The sequence below is a fragment of the Hylobates moloch genome, unplaced genomic scaffold (assembly GCF_009828535.3).
Source record: "Hylobates moloch isolate HMO894 unplaced genomic scaffold, HMol_V3 SCAFFOLD_8, whole genome shotgun sequence".
Classification (NCBI taxonomy): domain Eukaryota; kingdom Metazoa; phylum Chordata; class Mammalia; order Primates; family Hylobatidae; genus Hylobates; species Hylobates moloch.
Genome location: NW_026652283.1, coordinates 112,464,515 through 112,485,819, shown reverse-complemented (window position 1 = coordinate 112,485,819; position 21,305 = coordinate 112,464,515). Strand labels below are relative to the sequence as shown.

The 21,305-nt window shown below is 33.7% G+C and overlaps 1 protein-coding gene across 5 annotated transcripts in view; it reads left to right on the top strand.

Annotated features, from left to right (window-relative positions):
* Positions 1-21,305, top strand: part of MICU3 (mitochondrial calcium uptake family member 3) — a 93,240-nt gene that overhangs the window by 45,958 nt on the left and 25,977 nt on the right. For 4 of the 5 annotated variants that reach the window (XM_032162412.2, XM_058441950.1, XM_032162410.2 and 1 more), the window contains exons 4-8: positions 2,745-2,823; positions 6,627-6,674; positions 10,176-10,258; positions 11,900-11,971; positions 15,471-15,509. In XM_032162412.2, the coding sequence (XP_032018303.1) occupies positions 2,745-2,823; positions 6,627-6,674; positions 10,176-10,258; positions 11,900-11,971; positions 15,471-15,509 (321 nt within the window). The remainder of the gene's footprint in view (positions 1-2,744; positions 2,824-6,626; positions 6,675-10,175; positions 10,259-11,899; positions 11,972-15,470; positions 15,510-21,305) is intronic. The other variant, XM_032162411.2, reaches the window with a different exon arrangement.

The following is a 21,305-nucleotide window of genomic DNA, read 5'->3' as shown; positions in this document are numbered from 1 at the left end:
CAACTCAGAAAATGCAGTACCTATCTATGGTTATGGTTTTATTAGATAGAATACACAGGAAGACCAGCCAGATGAAGAGAGAAGGCAAGGTCTGGGAAGGTCCTGAACAGAGAGCTTCTATGCCTTCTTTGAGAACACGGAGTTGGGGTGTGTCACCCTCCTAGCACAGCAGCGTGTTCAACAACCAGGAAGCTCATCTGAGCTTACTGCTTAGAATTTTTATTAGGGTTTCATTACATAGGCATGATTGAATTATTGGCCATGTGATTGAACTTAATCTGTAGCCTCTCTCTTCTCCCCAGAGGTCAAGCTCGCTAAAGCCCCAACTCTGTAATCACAGTTATTCTTTCTGGTAAGCAGTTCCCCTCCTGAGTCATCTCCTTAGCATAAACTCGGGTATGACCCAAGGGTTTAGAGTCTGCTTCCCAGGACCCAGGGACAAAGGCCAAATTCTTTATAATATAGCACTGCTACATACGAAACCAAGCTGGGAGTGGGGAGTAGGGAGAGAGATTCCTGACATGGGTGGGAATATAAAAATTTTAATAAATTTCATAAGTCCTTAAAGTTAACAGAGAAGACAAGATGAATGTGTTGATTGGATGGTTTAGACCAGGAGAAACTAGATTATTACTAAAATAAGCTACTTGGAGTCAGTAAGGATCTGGGCTCTGTCATTTATTAGTTCTGTGACCTTGGGTGTTACTTATCCACTTTAAGTCTTGGTAAAATATGTGTAATGAGGATTGTTTTTAGAATGAAGTTATTATATGAGCCTATTGCCAAACCCATAGAGGGCACACAGTAAAAGGTAGCTTTGATTTTTCAGTCTTACCCTGTAGCTGAGTTTTAAGTTAGAACAGATGAGGTTGGAAGACATGGAAACAGTTAAAATGGAGAAAGATTAGTTAATATTTACACAGTTACAATAGAGATGGTATAAATTAAGCTATGTAAAATTTATTCAGAATGTTGTTTTTTAAGTTTTTTAATAGTTTTTTGAGACAGGTCTCACTCTGTTTGCCTAGGCTGGAGTGCAGTGGTGTAATCATGGCTCACTATAGCCTCGACTTCCTGGGCTCAAGTGATTTTTCCACCTCAGCCTTCTGAGTAAGATGGGACTATAGATGAACGCCACCATGCCCAGCTAATTGTTTGTCTGTTCGTTTGTTTGTGAGATGGGGTTTTGCCATGTTGCCCAGGCTGGTCTCAAACTCTTGGGTTCAAGGGATCTACCCACCTCAGCCTCCCAAAGTGCTGAGATTATAGGCCTGAGCCACCAAGTCCAGTCCAGAATGTTTTATTTAATCTCTTACTCTAACAGAAATATTTTGAGTTTACTGTTGTCTAAACAATAAATATCCCAGTTTCTCATCACAATTCGGACCTGAATTATTCTGTGCCATTGCTATTCTGTAATCAGATGCACTGATTATCTGCTGGCATCTTTTACCTGCAGTGCAGATATAGAAACATGAAAAAAAACAAACACAAGAATCCACATATGGGCTTCAAGGTGTCCATAAATCCCCTAAAAATGCTGTTCCTGCCTTTGACATACCAAGAATTTTTCTTCCTGCTAGCTCAGCTTTGCAGTTAAACAAAAATGATTTATAAATGTTAGAAAGCATTTTTAGGTACAGCTGCGTCGGAAATGGTTTGTCTGAAATGCCTTCCAAACTTGAATGTGTGTAAAAATTAGAAGATCTTATTAAAAATGCAGATTTTGTGGTTCAGTAGGTCTGGGATGGGCACTGAGATTCTGTGTTTCGCACAAGCTCTCAGGTGATGCTCAAACTATTGGGCAGCCACATGCTCTGAGGAGTGGGGATCAGATCTGAAAATAGAAGTGGGTTCTGTGTTTGTCTAATGTGTTTCTAAGCAGACTAACTTTATTGTTTCAAATTATTTCAAGTTATCTCACCAAATCTTTTAATCATTTTTCTTCACAATTAATCAAATTATAGTTTTCACTTAGTTGTTTTTAACAGACTATACACAATAAATTCAAAATTGATTTAGCATATGAGTAATGATTCAAATGTCTAAATTCTCCAATAGTTTCCGAGCAGCAGTGGTAGTTTGACTTTTTTAAAAAAGAAAAAGCTAAGCAGCAGTTGAAGTCTGTGTTGTTTAATATTTAAGTTAAAATTAGAAACAAAGTGAAACAGTGACCATAACTCAGTACCCTTGTCTTTCTGCTTCATCCAGTGTTATCATTCTCTAAGTCACTAACCATTAAAATACTCTTTATTCCTTTCTAACATAATTCTTTGTTCATTTACTTCCTCTACACAAAGCTCTCCAAATCCAAATGTGTTACAAAGAAGAGACATTACGTGAACCGGGTGATATGACCATCTCCGACCTTGATGTGGAAATCCACGTTTTTCCATGGACTTCCTAAAACAATCCCTTTATAACTGGCTCCAGAACTTAAACTCACTGTTTTATCTTGATTTGGTTGTCTTATGTATAACCTCCAGTTATTCAACTTACCTGAAATTTTAGGTAGCTCTAATTAAATTTAATGTAGCCTCTTCATCATTTATTTTATGTTTGAACCATGGGCAAATACTGGGTTGTGTGCTTGAATGAACCACAGGCATAACATAGGATAAATAATGCCATGTTTCACGTCTTGTAACTGGAGAATTTTGCATGGACATTTAAACATGTTTTTGATCTATTTTATTAGTAAGTGGTTTACCAATTCATCAGTAGTATAATAACTTCTGTCGTAGGAATTAAATCAAATGCTCGCAGAAACACCACCAGTTTGGAAAGGCTCATCAAAGCTATTTCGAAATCTTAAAGAAAGAGGTGAGTTAACCTTAGTACTTGTTCTTTTTTTAAACTATATTATGTATACTATTTATATATGCATATTTTCTCAAACCTAAAATAATTTTTAAATTACATCTATGTGTATGCATAGAGAAAAAACTGAAGAAGAAAACAGCAAAATATTAACATTTCTGGGTATTAATGTTGCTCTTGGGTAATTCCACCCTTCATTTAGGGTGGTTTTCATGTTATTGTTTATATATTATTTGTATCTTCCAAATTTTTTTATAATAAAATGGACCTACATAGTTTAAAAAATTGTTCTTTAACCATATTGAAAAGTATATTTTATATTTACCCAAAGAAAACATTTCACAAAAATACTAGATCTTCAAAGGTCTATTTTTCTTCCTTCCATTTTGCTCTGAGGGAATTATAGATGCTCCTAAACTAATTAACAGGAAAAATTTAGTGGATGTGTCCTTTGACAGCCTAATTTGGACATGTTTCCTTTAAAGGCCAACACTTACTGCAAATATACCTGTTTCAACTTACTCTATTATCAATATCAATATAAGGTTAATTCATTAATTTATACATTTCCTGGCAATCAAATTCTATGGCTTTTATTGTAATTTTCTTTTACAGGGTACCTTTTTACACATTTGTAGAAAAAATTTATTAATCTTTAATCTTAAAAAGTAGTGTTTCTTGGAAATAAATTTTTTGTATCCTCAAATATAAGAATATGCAAAAAAAAATGTTAAATTACATAAGCAGTTATATTTTCCCTTTTCATCAATTTTAACCAATATTGGTTTGAAAGTAATGTATTTCAGCCTGAAGACAAATACTTTGAAGGAGCAGTTATAATTCATATATTTTATTTAAGTAGAATTAGAAAGTTGGTATTGCTTCCACATGGTTGACATAGAATCTGAAAGGAAGAGACACCATATCTTTTATTGTAGATGTTTCATAAGTAAGATTTTTAAATCTTCAAGAAACCTAGGCCAAAGTGTCTTTAAAAAAAATCTTAGAAATTTTTTTCCTAGATGTTGTCTTAAAGATCTTAGGGTGAGATAATAGGATGAGGAAAATTCAAAGCTCATAAGGATCAAGTTAAGTATGGTGAATTTCAAACATTTTTCTTAATATACCTCATGGGAAAATACAAATTCGATCAAATATAATCTGAGAAAAATAATGCATAGAAGAAAGAACTTTTTTTAAGTTAAGGGGAGGGTTTAATCTGGAAGTCCTAGGTTTAGGCATACTCTAATCCTTCTCATGTTATACACGTTTGCATTTTTTTCCCCAGGGGATAGAATCTATTCTGCGCCACTATGACAGAAATACTATGTTTCTGTGCTGTCTCTTATGGTAGCTACTAGCCACATATGGCTGTTGAGCACTTGAAATGTGACTAGCATAACTGAGAAGCTTAATTTTTAGTTGTATTTGATTTTAAGTATTTTAAATTTAAACAGCTACACCCTGTAGTATAATGCATATCTGTGTCATATTAATTAGATCATCAGGGTGATGCATGATCCCAGAAAGTTTTAGAATCATTAGGTTAGGTAAAATAGAGAATTTAGAAGAGCCTTGCTTTTTTTAAATAGCGATTAAGTGGCAGAGAAATTTTAAGACAATCTTTAGAGCTATTGAAGACTAATTTTATTTTTATTTTTGTTTTATTTTATTTATTTATTGAGTCAGGGTCTCATTTTGTCACCCAGTCGGGAGTGCAGTGGCGCAGTCATGGCTCATTGCAGCCTCAACCTCCTGGGCTCAAGCGATTCTTCCGCCTCATTTTTTGATTTTTTGTAGAGATAAAGCCTCACTTTGTTGCCCAGGCTGGTTTTGAACTTCTGGACTCAAACGGTCCTCTTGCTTTGGCCTCCCAAAGTGCTGAGATTATAGGTGTGAGCTACCATGCCTGGCTAAAGACTAATTTTAAAATTAAAAGTTTATCTACTTAAAATATTACCTCAAGAGAAAATGTTATGCATTTAAATAATAAAAAAATTGATATGCATTCATGAAAACATGTATTATAGAGACTTAATTGTAACAGCCAACTGCAATGTATTGTGTCTAGGAATTAAACAATGTAATGCTTTTAAGGAACTTCCCTTAAAATTTGTTTTGATTGAATTTTCGAAAGAAACCTAGTTGGCATCTTTCTTATCCTCTGTTTCTAAAGATCACATCATTACTATATGCCTAGCTTTTTTTTTTTGATCCTGAGTGTCATAAATAAATTGAAGAGTTAGTTTTATAGTATTCCGTTTGTATAATTGGAAAGCATTAAAAATATACAGTTCATCTTCAGTAGTATTTTCTCTTTTCCTTGGCCATTTTTATTAAATTATAATATATCATGGGTTTCACTTCATTTTTCTTCCCTGTGGTTTAAGCCACCTCAATCACCATGTGGTCCTACAGACAAATGCGTACCATGATAGCCATGGTCTGGACACTCACTATTAAGTAGTCCTTTCCTTGAGGGAAATCTTGAGTTTACTATCAAATAAAAGATGCATAACAGTTATTAAGGTTCTTTATACCAACCAACATCTCTTGTGTATTCTACCAGGTCAACTAGAACAACAGTCAGTGAGATGGGATTATGGAGACAGCATGCCCATTTCCCAACCCATTTCCTTTTTTCGCCCCTTCTTTTATGCTCTTCTTTCATTTTTTGAGGGATCCCTATAGACTCTTAAGTATTGTATCTTTATATACATTGACCATTTCAGAATCTTTCTCCCATAACATTCATGGCAATCAACCAGAACTATCTGTCTATAGGTCACAATATTCTAGTATAAACAAAAGAAGGGAATGAATGCTTTCAGGGCCTCCTGGGTAGTGCCCTTCATGTCTCTGACAAACTGCCTGACAGTGACTCCTCTTCTCTTTGTTCTATAACAAAGAAGACAGCCTCAAAGAACATCAGATAAAATGGAGTTTTAAAGTTCACAATCTGGTTATTTTAAGGATTTTTATAACCTTTTACGAAGCGTCAGAACTATCTGATACCTAAATAAGTATTGTAGATACAGATTCCTGATGTCAGTCTTCTCAGTGTCTACTTGGAAGGTCAGTTAAAGCATTAAATCTCGTTTTGGGTTTTGTATTCCAAAAGCAAGAATTCAAGTAACAGGATGCACTTTTCTATTTACTTCAAATGCACTCCTTTTAAAATTTACAAGTATGGAGTTACTGAGAACTCAGGATGCGATGTACAGAAAGTATAAGCCATTTAATTACAATAAAAACTCCTTAAGGTACGTTTAATAGAAGCATTGAAGATAATTTGAAAGCAGAAAAGTGGTAACTATAGAGCTTTATTCTTAAAATGCAAAACAAAAATCACATTTCTAAGTAACAGTGTCTCAGTGTTTTATCCAAGTGTTACTAAAAGGTAATTAGGCACTTTACGGTGTTAATTAACCATTTCCAACCTTTTTATTTTTACTTATTTTTTCCTTTAAGCTCCGTTGGACTTGACAACTTTTTTATTTTATGTTAAGAGTCATACATTAGAAACTAGCAACAAGTTTAAAAGTTACTGCTATAAGTATGCATTATAATTTTGCTTTTTTTGCCAATATATTTGAGAGCATAATGATTTTATATGGGTATCTACAAAGGCATGTGGAACAATTAAAGTACAATTAAATTTGTTGCTTCTTTTGCTATGATTTTATAATAATTGTCATTTAAAATAATATCTAGCATCTATTTTAAACTGTAAGCTCATTATTCATAGCATTTATTGCTCCTAGAACAGTATTTTATACATATAACTGATACTATTTTTCTTGTAGGTGTGATTTCTTACACAGAATATCTTTTTCTTTTATGCATTTTAACAAGTAAGTATACTTATTACATTTATTTCTGGATGTAGCTTTATTTTTTAAACAGAATCTTGGAAAGCAGATCTTAGGTTCTCTTACTCTTGAAAATCAATATCCATGCTGTTTTGCAAAATTCATGTTTAATGTCACAGAAAAATGCTAAGCATAGCACTGTGAAGAGTCAAAAACATAAATGCTACAGCTTATGGTATACTAATAAATGCCCATAAATTATAAATTTAATATTAAGTATCAATTCTTGTGGTTTTAATCTACCTCAGACTACGAAGGTCATGACATGTAATAATATATAAATTTCCTACTGTACTAATTTGAATCATATTTTCTGCCGGATTGATGTGAGAGAGAGTGTCTCTTAACTATTGAGTCTATCAGAATACCCATCATTCACATCCAAAACTTTTATTTTCTCCCTCTCAGGTGCAGCATTTCTTAGGAAACATATGAAGGGTTTACTACGTTTTCAGTTAAATTTCTTTGCATTTAATGGAGACAATCCTGTTATAGTTTACTGTGTTCCAGCCACCTGGCCTTTCTATTCCTTGAACTGCCGCCTCAGGGATTTGTACCTTCTGCTTCCTGTGCCATCAGTACTTATCCTCAAGATCCCCGTGATAACAAACATCATTCAGGTTTCCTTTCAAATGTGAAGACTTAGCAAATCCTTACTTGGCCAGCCTCTCTAACATAGCTCCCTCTCTCTTTATATCTCTTTACTGCGTTGCATTTTCTTCATATCAGACTATTTGAAAGTATTATTGGTTTACATGTTCTTGTTTGTCTCACCACACTTGAATGCAAGGTCCATTATGGCAAAGATTTTATCTTTTTTGTTATTTATGTATCAAGAACAGTTTCTTGGACATGGTACCCTCCCAAAAAGTAGTTAGTGAATGAATGAAGAAAGGAATACATGAAAGAATACTGCTGGTGGAATTTCCAATTGTGGAGATGCATGGAAACAAGAACATCAGTAAAACTCTGTCATTAGAAACAAGTCTAAAAATACCTTGTACTTCTTTGATTAAAAAATTCACACCACTGTGTTATTCTTAACTTTGTAACTTAGTGAGGAATGATGTTAACATTGAGTTCTGTTACAGTAAGTTTTGAGAAGGAATGTGTACATGCACTCACATATGTGTATTTCAAAAAACATCTTTTTTTTTTTCTCTTGGACTTGTCACCTTGCTCACTGCCTGGACTGAGCCAATTTATCAAGACAGGGGAATTACAACAGAGAAAGAGTAATTTACACAGAGCTGGCTGTACAGGAGACTGGAGTTTTATTTTTACTCAAATAAGTTTCCCAAACATTCAGGGATCAGAGTTCTTAAGGATAATTTGGGGTAGGGGGTGGGTGAGTCAGGAGCGCTGGTTGGTCAGGTCAAAGATGAAATCATAGGGAGTCGAAGCTTTTCTCTTGCACTGAGTCAGTTCCTGGGTGAGGACCACAAGACCAGATGAGCCAGTTTATCGCTCTGTGTAGTGCCAGCTGATGCATCAAGTGTGGGGTCTGCAAAATATCTCAAGCATAGGTCTTAGGTTTTACAATAGTGATGTTATCCCCAGGAGCAATTTAGGGAGGGTCAGAATCTTGTAACTCCAGCTGCATGACTCCTAAACCATAATTTCTAATCTTGTGGCTAATTTGTTAGTCCTACAAAGGCAATCTAGTCCCCAGGCAAGAAGGAGATTTGTTATGGGAAAGGGCTCTTATCATCTTTCTTTTAAACTATAAACTAAGTTCCTCCCAAAGTTAGCTTGGCCTAACTAAACAAGAAGCAACTGAATGAACAAACACAGCTTGGAGATTAAAGCAAGATGGAGTTGGTTAGTCAGATCTCTTTCACGGTCTCCATTATAATTTTGCAATGGCAGTTTCAGACTTTAAATGAAATTAAAATGTTAGTGCTGAAGAACTAGTATTGCACATTTTGTAATAGGGCTACCTGAGGTTGATCCAATCTGCAAAGCCATAGTAATGAAGCAAGTCCAGTCAATGACACTACCCTGAGAATGAGAGTGGGAGCAAAAGAGTGACTCAAAGATGTGTTGAAAAGTTACCTTGTTTGCCAAAACAATGATGCATGCAATATTAGAAGTTAAATTAAGTACCTAAACCAGCGGAGTGATAGGCAAGGATAAGAAGTGTTGGCTGGGAAAGCCACTTGTTGAGATGGGACAGGGTATAATTTAGGAGTGTCAGAAAAAACATATATAGTGTGTTTTGGCACAGAAAGGTTAGGATCTTTGGGTGCTGTGAAACTTCCTTTGGAGTTCAGGACTCACCAACAGAAGCTTCTAAGGAGTTGGAATTGAAAAATTATGGGATATTGTTTACATTACAACTAAGAAAACTGTGAAAAGAGGGCTGGCAGGAAGTGGGCTACATAATCTTGGTTACCTGTCTATAAGTGTCTCCCTCTTTACTTTGTACTGTATTTTTCCCTCCAAACAATGCTTGTAAGGAGGACTTCTTTTCTGTATGTATTTTCAAGATCTTTTTAAAGTGTAAAACTTGGTTATTAGAGATGGTGTAAATTTGTATTAGATTTCTGAAATACATGCAAGAAGTGAGCTTGCATAAAGGACTGGCTTCTATTTCTGTTATTTTCAGAGACAGCTGTTACTAGTTAAGAAAGTAGGACACTATCTGTGCGTCTTTTGCAGGTTCAAGATTTCACAACAGGTGGTAGCAAATGTATCTGTGGGGGGTCCCTTTTTCAACTTTGTGCCCCTCCCCGCAGTCATCTCAAAAGAAAAGATCCAGTGTTTTCAGAAAGGCATGTCCACTGAGCTGCTCTTTTAGGGACACTTTCAAGTTTTCTTCTGTCCAAGTTTTCTCCTTTATGCTCTAGAAGTGAAAAGGAGAGATTGAACCTCATTATTATAAGGTTCATGAAATTGAAGCACTTCATAATATGTGAAAGTCTTTTTCAGAAAAGCAGTGTTCCTTGTATTTTGGAGGAATTGATAATTACATATTCAGTCTTCTTTTGTTTTATATTTCTGTTTTTGAAGCCTCTAGAAGTTTAAACTATGATCTCTTATGCTTAACATTTATTTTCATAGGCCATTTTAGTTATAATTTTCCCAAGAATCGAAACTAGTCCATTGTGTCATGTTTTTTTCCTGCCACACTAAGTAGCCGAACATATTGAATATATTTAAAATGTGACGAGTTGATATTTTCCTTTTAAACAAACTAACAGACTTTGGATTAGAAAAGAGAAGTGCTTATTTTTAGAAATAAGGAAACTATTCAAATTTTTCTCTCAGTGCTATGCAACAAGTATCACAGAAGTACTTTTAAAGTATATTATCAATTTTTATTAAGGGTACTAATTATAAAGCAGAAATATATATACTTTTATACACTTTTTATTATCTTTAACCAATACAGAATATGAGTAACTTTACAACTAATATGGATTTTGTACTTTAAAATACATTTTTCCATTTTGTGAATACCTTCTCTGTTTTTTCTGGCAGAGCCACATGCAGGGTTCAGAATAGCTTTCAACATGTTTGACACTGATGGCAATGAGATGGTGGATAAAAAAGAGTTTTTGGTGGTATGTATATTATATGCTGCATTTTATCAATAATTAAATATTGCTTACTTATATTTTTATGTTTTTGCCTTATTGGGAATACTAGTGTAGAGAAAAGAGTGAAAAACTTATGCTTTTGCCTTTACTTAATTAAGTATATACTCAGGTACTTTGAACAATATTTACATTTTACAAATATAAATTACATTCAGTGTATGATGATGATTATCGTTGTTTCTACCTTCCGTAAAAGTGTGAAATGTATCAGGTGTTTACTTTTGGGTGGATAACAGGCAGTCCTCAGGTTATACATGCCCAGTTAATATTCAGTCCCCATTATGTCATCCACCTAGGCACAACTCCTTCCATCGGAACTTCTCTTCCTTCTCAATATAGGATTCATGACTTTTCTTTCTCTTTTCTCTTCCACTTACTCCTGTCTTGTATTCCAGTCTTGTCCCCACTTCCCTGTTCCTTTCTGTTATCTTTGACCATAGGCTGATAGTTCTTAGATATTTACCTTTTGATGTTTCTTTGATGGGTCCAGCTCTGGCGCTGGTCTGACAGTGAGTTCAGTTGCTCACTCAACTTCGCACACCCTGCTTCCAGAATTTTTCTGTTTGTTTTTACCCATGTATTTTGCATCTCTTTTCGTGACAAAATGCCTAGTCTGTTTTATTCTCTGAAATAGAAAATACTATTAATTTATTCCTTAGAGTAACATGCTCTGCTTTTGGCATATATGTTACACTCTGTCTTTACCTACACTCTCCAAGTAAAAAGAAAGGGAAATCAACAGCCATTTTCTTTTCTTTTTTTGTGTTCTTTTTAAATTATGGCCCTACCTCCTGAACAGCCATTTTATTTTCTACTTTTCCTTTGTAACATAGCTGTAAAAATTCCTCAGAAAACCTCTGAAAGAGCTTCGTATTTACTTCAGAAGCTGAAACTCAGAGGAAGTCTATGACATCATTCTTTTTCTTAGTAGGAAAGAGAAAATATAAAAATCCTCATCAGAAGCTAATTAGTAGCCATTCAAAGGGAAACAAGCAGACTGATTACTGGGATTTATCAGAAGGCTTAAACTCTCACCCACGCAGCCCTTGCCCAGGTGTAGTCCCTGAGCCAAGCCACTGGAGCTGGAGCCTTCATTCCAGTGCTTTGCAGAATGATGGGGAGATGGCGGTTTTCAGTTTGATTACAGTAGATATAGATGTGTTTCTGCCATCCGAAAATGGCCAAGGTTAGTGTTGCTTTCTTATGATAGTGCACAACTGTATTTTAGGAACTTTCAGAATGGGCCTGTTTTTCTGCAGAACGTTCTATGTTCACACTGCCAAGTTCCATCTCCTTGACTTAAAGTAAAAGATTAACTTTTGGAACTCACCCCTTTGGAGGTTGCCTGTGTGGATGTCTGCATTTTAGAGATAAAGTAAAACTGTAACATTAAGTACATTTAACTTAATTATGGGTTACCAGTACCAAAGGATATATTTTCTTGGGGGAAGAAACTGAAATCAGAAAATAGATCTATAGTAGTTTAAATGTTCTTGGTGGATGAAGCTATTTTCTTTGTTTTTGGAATTTGCCTAGTCCAGAATAGTAGATAGGTGCCCAGAAACTTTTGTTGGATATTTGATTCTTGATTGATTTCTTTGTCAGCTTCAAGAGATATTCAGGAAAAAAAATGAAAAGAGAGAAACTAAAGGAGATGAAGAAAAGCGTGCAATGCTGGTAAGAATACTTTATAGTAGCTTTAGGTGGGTTTTCTAGGCAACAATTATTTTATTCATGTTAAGAAACAGTAATTAAAGTTTGTAAGTTTGTAACTTTGAAGCTGTCCCTTTCTTGAAAACTTTGTAAAGTTTTTATGTAGAAAAATTGCTTCAGTATTTATATGCATTGATATCAATATTTACTTCAAATATTGATATTAAACATCTGTATCCATAATCATTCATTAAATCATTTTCATCCATATTGTTATCTGTGAGATTTGAAGGGTATATCGTACAATAGATTAACACAGATCATTATGCATGTAAAAATTTAAAGGTGAATTGCAAAGATTTAATTATAATGTGAGAGAATTTAGTGGTAATATAACAATGTGACTGTCGAAAGAAATACAAGGAGATAATATGTTTTCTTGCATTCTTAGATGTATATATTAGAGATTCTTCTTCGGGGATATATAATATTTTCATCTTTTTCTGAAGTTAGAGTTAAGCAACATTACCCTCCATCTTCCTAACCAGTTTTCTTTTCATCTGAAGTATTTCAGCCTGACCATAGGCCAGGTTCACATAATAAAAATAACAAACAGGTACTAAGACCTTACCATCACACACTATACTAGGTGCTTTCCATACATTTCTGATTTAATCTACCCAACAATTCTCTTATTATCCATAATTATAGATGAGGAAACTGATAATTGGGAAGGTTAAGTATCTTGTCCAAAGTTACATAGTTATTAAATGGCAAAGCCAAAGATTTGAACCTGTGTCTGGCCAGCTCCAAAACCTCACTTTTATCCATTGTGACATATTTCTTTGTCTGATACTTAGATAACCAGAAATACAATGAATTTTGTTGGCATGTAAACGACATTGTTTCATTTGCAAATTGATGGCCCTGTGCAGTAGTTTAATTGTCCTACATAGAATTCACATAACTAACTTCAGAGAGCTAAAACTCCATTTTTATTATTCTCATTTTTATAAGAATATGTATTAGGTTTTTCTTAACATAGATTATCTATAGCAGATGGGTGCCATATTCAATCCCAATATATTTATGAAGTATACGTTTGTATTTAGTTGAATAAAAGCAGATTATCAGGATTGTGTAGCACATACTGCTTTATAGGATATTTGACCATGCTATAATTCTCAGTAGTCATTGAACATCCCTCAGTATACTATTGACAAAGCTTATGGAAGACAGTCTTAAAAAATCAAAGAATTGATTGTAATGTTAGTCAAGTATTAAAAGGGGCAATAGTAGTTCTCTACTTAATTCAGGTCTCATGATTTTCAAATTGTAATTAATAAATCCTACATGAATAGCCCCATAATTGCAACTGTTTAGAGTATTAGCAAAGAAGACTAGAGAATTGAATAGTTTAAATTTTATTCCTTGTAAATAATATGCTAAATGAGTAAACAGTTATTTTAATTTTGATACATTACCTCTAACTGTAATTGACTGAATAGGCAAGTTGTTAATAAAATGCTATTTAAGGAGGTGGAATAATGTTAATGAATCTATTGATATACTTTAATGATAAAGTAGATAGTATTTCAATGGATATAAATATAATTGTTTTATTTATTTTTTTATTTATACTACTTCCAGAGAGGACTTACGCATCTTCCAGTAAAAATACAGTATTATTCTAATCATTAACATTTATTAATACATCCATCAAGTAATAAAGGAAGATAAAAAAAGAGAAAAATAATAGCAGACAATGCACACTGAGAAAACCTACAGTGTTAGCACAAAATTTGGCTCTGAGCATCACTGCAGCCAAGGTATAAGAAATTTAATATTGATTTAATGCAAATATTTTATAATAGTGATAGAGTAAAACCTCATTAGCTTAGATTAATTAGGGAAAATCCATCTGAATTATAAAATCTAAATTATACCAGCATACCCTAAATTTTATTATTTTATTTTATATGGGTTAATGAACTATTGCCTTTCAAGTGTATGGGGAAGGAGATTTGTTTTAAAGAACAGATTAAAGTAACTTTTAAGTAATATAATATATAATTTGTTTATAAATAAACGAATGCTTGCTAAAGTCTTTGATATCCACAGGTACCTCAGAAGTATCCGTTTTATATAACTTAAATAGCGCTTCTAAAATCCTGCTTTCGTAATGTAGCTATCAGAACTCTTCCTTAAAACAATTCAGGAGTAATCTTTAGTACAACTTTGGAACTAACAGCACTTTACAATACAGCTCTCCAAAGAGTCATTACTGTGTTTAGCAATAATGATAATTAGTGTTAACATTGTTAATCACATTTAAATAATGCAAATCTGAACCAGGGAGGTTTTATTTTATATTACTTTAGTTATCAAAGATTTTAGTTATAAAACTTTTTTTAGTTATACTACTTTACTTGGAAAAGATTACTTAAAATGTAAGGTGATGTTATCAAGGTGATAGAAATGACAATATGATTCCACATATTCTTAGAATATTTTGGCTGAGTTTTGAGGCAATTAAAATTTAGCTTATTGTGAAAATATATGAATTACACAAGAGAGACAGCATAGCACAGGCTCAGGAGCCAGATTTTTGGGGTTTGAGTATTAGCCCTGCCACTCATTACCTAGGTGACCTTGGACCTCTCTGTTCCTCAGTTTTTTTTCACTTGTACGATGGGGGCATTAGGAGTATTGACCACATGTGATTGGTATGGAGGTTAAAGCACATAGCCACTTGACCATGTGAAATGTAATAAACACTCAAAAAGGTTAGCTAGTAGTAAAACTTATTCTTCAGTTAGTAGAACCATGTAGCTACTTTAAACTGAATTTTAACATACCTAAATAAAAATTACATCAAAACTAAAGTTAAAAATATTTATATGCCAAAATAAAACTGTGATTCAGAAGGGAAAAGGGAAATGAACATAACATTTCTTGGGACACTTATGTGCTAAGCTCCATGCTATACTCATTGTTAATGTTACTCCCATTTAGTCCTCATGACAGTTCTACCAGGTAAGTATTATCCCTGCTTGGAGATGAGAAAACAGTCTTAGAGAGATTCATGTGCCTAATGTCACAGCACTGATCACAGCAGAGCAGGATTCCAGCAGAGGTCTCTCATACCATTTCCACTGCCATGCTGCTGCATCTGGATTTCCCCCTATGCCATGTAGCATTGCGGAAGCATGTCCAAATCAAACTGCATACTTCAGGGCAACGTGTTTTACTCAAAGCAGTAGTTCTGTTAGAAGGTTATAATGAAATGGTTGAAATGAACAAAAATTCATTTACTGTTTAATTATCTGAGATTTTTAAAACTTTGCTACTCATCTTTAACATTTATCCCACTTGTATTGTTCGTGTGTTCTATATAAAATGTAGCATAATGATTTGCCCTTCCTAATTGATTATTTTGTCGTCTTTTTCCTTTTTTCTTTTGCTGTACTTGGGTTCATTCTGAAATATGACACTTCATTTGGCCCTTTGTGCTCTATGTCAGCGTCTTCAACTTTATGGATACCATTCTCCTACTAATAGTGTATGTACAATACTTTAAATGTTCTTTATGTATATAGCCCTCACCTGTTATACTTGATAATGTTATTTCTTTATATAAAGCTATATCTGCTGTTTACTAATAGAATGTTTTGGAATTTATTGAATACAATAGGTGCAATGAAGCTATAATGTTACATTTCATTCCTAGATTTATACGAAGACTAAAATATGCAGAATAATTATGTATCTTTAACTTTAGATTAAAATAAGGAAAAGGTAAGTGTACAACAACTAAAACATAATAATTGAAATTTTATATTTTTTAGCAGTATTTGAAGAGTTATGTAGAGAGAGCAGATTCTCAGGCTATGTTCCTGCAGAACACAGGTATTTTATGAACCAGATCTATCCATCTTATGTACAGTCTTTGTTCAATTCTAATAAAGAAGTGTCTTAATGGATAGACATTTTTTCATTTTCACTTTTGCTCACAATTTTTTTTCAAAGCCTTTGTTTCTTGCCATTTCCTCTGCTCTACACAAAAATCTGGTGTAAGCTGCTACTTGATATGTTTATATCAGTTTATCATATTATTTCTAAAGACGATAATGACTTTCAGACTTTTCTTGTCAAAAAAATTGAGAATTTCTGTAGATGAACTTCCAGTTGTACCCTTCTTCTTATGCTGAGCTTTCTTCTTTCTTTTCTCCTGAGAAAGTCAGCACTTTTGGTTAGCCCAGCTACTAAAGAAGAACAGGCCATGGCCCTTTTTGAATGTAAACGTGCAGTTCACTTAATTTCTCCAAGGATCCTTAAGCCTCCTACAAGGATCCCTCAATTTATGCAAATTCCACCGTAGGAGCCCTGAATTCAGGGTCACTGATTTAATATTATCCTGCTAAAAGCATTCTAGTTGTAGTGTACAATTCTAAAAGTAGGTGTATTGCCTCCTATATTGGATAGTTAATCAAAATTCCAAACTATAAAAACTAATTCTTGTTATAGATTTAAACAGCTACTGGAGGCTGATCACCATAAACTAAACCCAAGATGTTTTTCCTCCTTATACAAAATGGACCTGGAATGGGTTGAGAAACAAGCCAAGTCCATAGGATCGATATAAGTAATTGTTTTGTTTACTTACAAGATACTTTAAATTTTTTCTACAGAAATCACCACTCTTTTCCGTTAAGTAAAGCCTGTCATTTCCTTTACATTTTTAAAGGATTACTCTGTTAATGATTTCAAAAATTTCTGGAATGTGTAAGATGAAAATCTCACAGATTATAATGTTATATGCCATATAATAGTTAGGACTTTATGGTTTTTTTGTTTGTTTGTTTGTTTGTTTCTTAAGATGGAGTTTCACTCTGTCACCCGGCTGGAGTGTAGTGGCGTGATCTCGTCTCACTGCAACCTCCAACTCCCTGGTTCAAGTGATTCTTCTGCCTCAGCCTCCCAAGTAGCTGAGATTACAGGCATGTGCCACCACGCCCAGCTAATTTTTGTATTTTTAGTAGAGACTGGGTTTCACCATGTTGGCCAGGATGGTCTCGATCTTCTGATCTCATGATCCACCCACCTCGGCCTCCCAAAGTGCTGGGATTACAGGTGTGAGCTACCGTGCCTTACCTGTGATTTATTTTTCTAATGTAATATGTCATCATTATATGAACCATTTTTCTAACTTTGACAATTTTTATTTTTCCCTTAATCTCATAAGCAATTTTCCTATAGGGTGATTATGCATTTTTTAAAAAGGATACATCTCAGAATAATGTTGCTAAAAGAAAATAGATCCTAATATTGCTCTAGTTTAAACTACATATGCAAACTGCAGTCGCTCAGACATTAAGAGAATATTGAGAAGCAGACTTAAATTGCAAATTTTATTTATATTATACCTGTTTAATAAAAAAATTATGATTTTTACATTTTATTGTAGTAATATATTTTTTTATTTCATTTTATAGAAGACAGCTTTTTCTCATGTATAATGCACACGTTAAAGTGATGTAACTTGATTTTTACATAGTCTTAAATGTTACAGGATTTTTCAACTCCCTTATGAGTTTACTTGGTTAGATAAACTAAATTTCCTATAATAGAAAAATATTTGCTCAATAAGGAGTTATGATTTTCATAAACTACAAGCAAACAAGGGAAATTCATTTACAGTTAGAAAAAAATTCCAACAGCCTGAAAATGTATATGAAATATCATTGATACAAGTATTATACAAATCTGTTAGTATGGTGTTATGAATTAACTAGCAATTATCTGCTAGTTTCCAGAGTTGTAAATTAACTCAAGTGTCTAATTTGAGTATAGATCACGGAGCTGGATATCAACTAAGAGATTTATAAGAGCCAGTTTCTACCTTTAGGAAGAAGTTTCCTCAGGGAAAGCAGTGACAGTTGGCTTTTTACTATGGAGATAGAGATTCTGTGGTGCCTGTAGTGGACTGTTCCAAAATTTAATCACTTTTACAGTAGATTCTGCCTATTTTCCCTCATATTATTTCCTGCTACAGTGTAAAACTGAGCATACACCTTTGTATTCATGAAGACAGCTGTTACCTTATAACCTTTTCTGTTCCAAATAACCCTGATTCTTTTCATATTTCTCATGTGGTCAACTCTTAATTTCATCATTGCACAGTGATGAAAAGAAGTACAAAAATTCAAAAGGATAAATAATGCCAAAAGCCAAGTACATTTGACTTTGGCATGCATTAGAGGATTTTTTTAAAAGATTATTCTTAATTCTCCTAGTTTCATTGCTGACAGAAAATATACCAGTTTTTATACCAATTCTTTGATGTATATTGAGACTTTTTTATGGACAAAAACAGTATCAATATTCTTAAATGATCTATATTTGAAAAGAATGTGTATTTTCCAATTTGGGGTACAAGGTTGTGTAACATATACAGATATATATTACCAAGCATGTTAGTTATGTGTTTTAAATCTTCTCTGTCATTACTACTGTTTTTGTCTGCTTGATTTGTCAATTAGTATGTTAAATTACACATTACGATTGATTTGTTAACTTCTACTTACAGTCTTCTTAATTTTTGTTTTATGTATTTTGAATTGTTGTTACCTGTATAAGATTATAGATTATTTATATCGTCTTAGTGAATTGAATCCTCTATTAGATGCTATCCCTAGATCTCTAGAAATGTTTTTTGCCCTAAAATCTCTTTTACTTGTCAGAATAAATATACTACCTACCTCTGTTTTAATGTTTTATACCACTTTGTTTTTTCCTGTAGTGATGATGAAGCTTTCCCTGATTTTTAAAATATATTTTAGTTCAGAAATTTCCTATAATTAAAACGTAAATATACAATAAAATAATGATAAAATTATAAGCACCATTTCGATCAAGAAGTAAAATATTGCCTATACCACGAATCCCCTTCATGTGTGTCCCCACTCATAATCCCTCAATGTCCTTCAAAAGATAAACACAATCATGACTTTTACATAAATCCCTTACTTGCTTTGTTCTGTGGTTTTACCTCCTACTTATGCATCCTAAACAGTGTAGTTTAGTTTCACCCCTTTTTGTATTTTATATAACTGGCATCATGTTATATGAATGTTTCTGTCTCTTGTTTCTTGGGCTCAACATCATGATTGCCAGTTTCATCTGTGTTGTTATGTATTCCTAGTTAATTCACTGTTTTTTGCTGTAAACAGTGGCTTTCAAGCATTGTGGTCTGTGATCCCATTACATTGTCTAGAGTTATTGAGGATCCAAAAGATATTTTGTTTATGTATGTTATATATTATATATTTACCATATTAGAAGTTAAAACTGAGAATTTAAAGATACTAGTCTATTTTAAAACAATAATTTAGAAACTCATATGTTAACATAAACATTTTAATTTAGGAAAAATAACTTCAAAAATGTAGTGAGGAGAGTGGTATTGTTTTACATTTTTTGCAAATCTCTTTAATGTCTAGCTTACTAGAAGACAGCTGGTTTCTCATAGCTGTTCTGCATTCAGTCTGTTGCAATATGTTATTTTGGCAATAAATACTGTCAGTTGTTTACTTTCAAGTGACAGGCTCTCACTTGGTTCATTTTCAAAAAAAAGTGTCTACCAGGTACTGAAATCTGAATAACTGTGGTTTGTCTATTAGTTGTTCTTTCAAGTAAAAGTGGTGGCTCATGAAAAAAGTGGCTAGTTCAGCTTACAACACAAACCATCACACAGGTGTTCTTTCTTAAGACAACCATGGTACTTCAGTATGCAGCAGTAGTGCTGTATGCACACTTACTGTTTCATCACACCAAATATTAAAAAGATACTCATTCTTCTATGCCTCTTAATTTCTCCTTAACAGTTTGCCGTATTTTTATCTTTTCATACTGCATTCTGCATAATTCTTCATGTTTATCTTCCAGTTCATTAATTCTACTAGAGATATATAATCTGATATTAAATTTCAGTGGTTGAATTTCTAAGAGTTTTATTTGGCTGTTTTTTTAAGAAAAAAACAATTTTTGATAGTCTGTTTTTCCTGAATAATCCTTTCAAATCTAGCTTCATATTTTTCAGAATTGTCAGAGTTACTTTGTATTCCATATCTAAGCATTTCAGTATTGGAAGTCTGCACATCTGGTTCTGTTGTTTGTTTTTGCTGGTTCTCACTTAGGGTGGCTTATGTTCTTTTGTCTTTAGCAGTTTTGTGTTGTGGGCATACAATTGTTGGAATGTCTCTGTTCGGATTCTTTAAGGACTAGATTAAGGATATGTTCTTCCTGGGAGATTGTTTTCAGTTTTCTTTTTCTTTTTTTCCTATGATATACCTAGGGTGCAGTCCCATGTAACTTTAAATAACGAGTCTCTTGTTACGGTTTTTAGGGCCATGGTTGTCATAGTGACATGAATTATAAAGATATAGTTTTAATTTGTGTGTGTGTGTGTATTTGTCTGTGTTTAAATATCACTAATAGCAAAGACAGTTTACTATCTGTTCCTATGGGCTGTTACTTTATTTTTCCCCTAGTTTGTTTAATCTCTGAATAGAACCTTCTTAGACCCTTTATTCACAGAGGGTATTTGGCTGTATGAACATGGGCAACGTTAGGGAGCCATTATTCTCCTTACCACAGTGATATATTAACCATGTCTAAATCAGTCGTCTTTCCTCCTAACTTCCTTTTTCCCTCCTTTCCTCCTTCCCTCTTTATTTCCTTCTTTCCTTCCTCCCTTCCTTTTTTTGTCTCCTTCCTTTCTTGCTACCTTCCTCCCTTTCAGTCATATGTGGCATGGAATGCCTTGAATGGGATCCCGCTTTGGCTCAGCCAAAAAGACCCTGGGCGCTTTTGACCAAAACTACAAAGTGTAAGGAAGTTCTATCAATAACAGACTCTGAACTTAAGCAAAAAATGTGTCAGACTTACAGGGCACACTACATCCAGGACATCACTTTGCCTGTGCCTTTCACTTGTGAAGTTCTGGGCTACCTATCTGTATATTCTTTTACCTGTTTTAATGAAGGTCTACACATTTTACATGACATCTGGTAAAGGGACCAGTAGCTCAGATAGCAAACAAAGATAACCAAGAAAACTTCAGGAAGTCTTTGCGTATTGGTCTACTATTTACATATCAAAGCATCATAGTTGCCTGTTTCACAGCCATCAGAGTGTCCAGTTACACCTGGGCATTTTTCTCTGTCAGCCTTTCCTTACTTAGCCTGTATGCATAGATATGTTCTGGTTTTATATTTGCTTTGCATTTCTTGCTATTAACATCTAGTCTGACTTTCATTGCTACTTTAAACTTATGTAAAATATCCTTATTGTATTA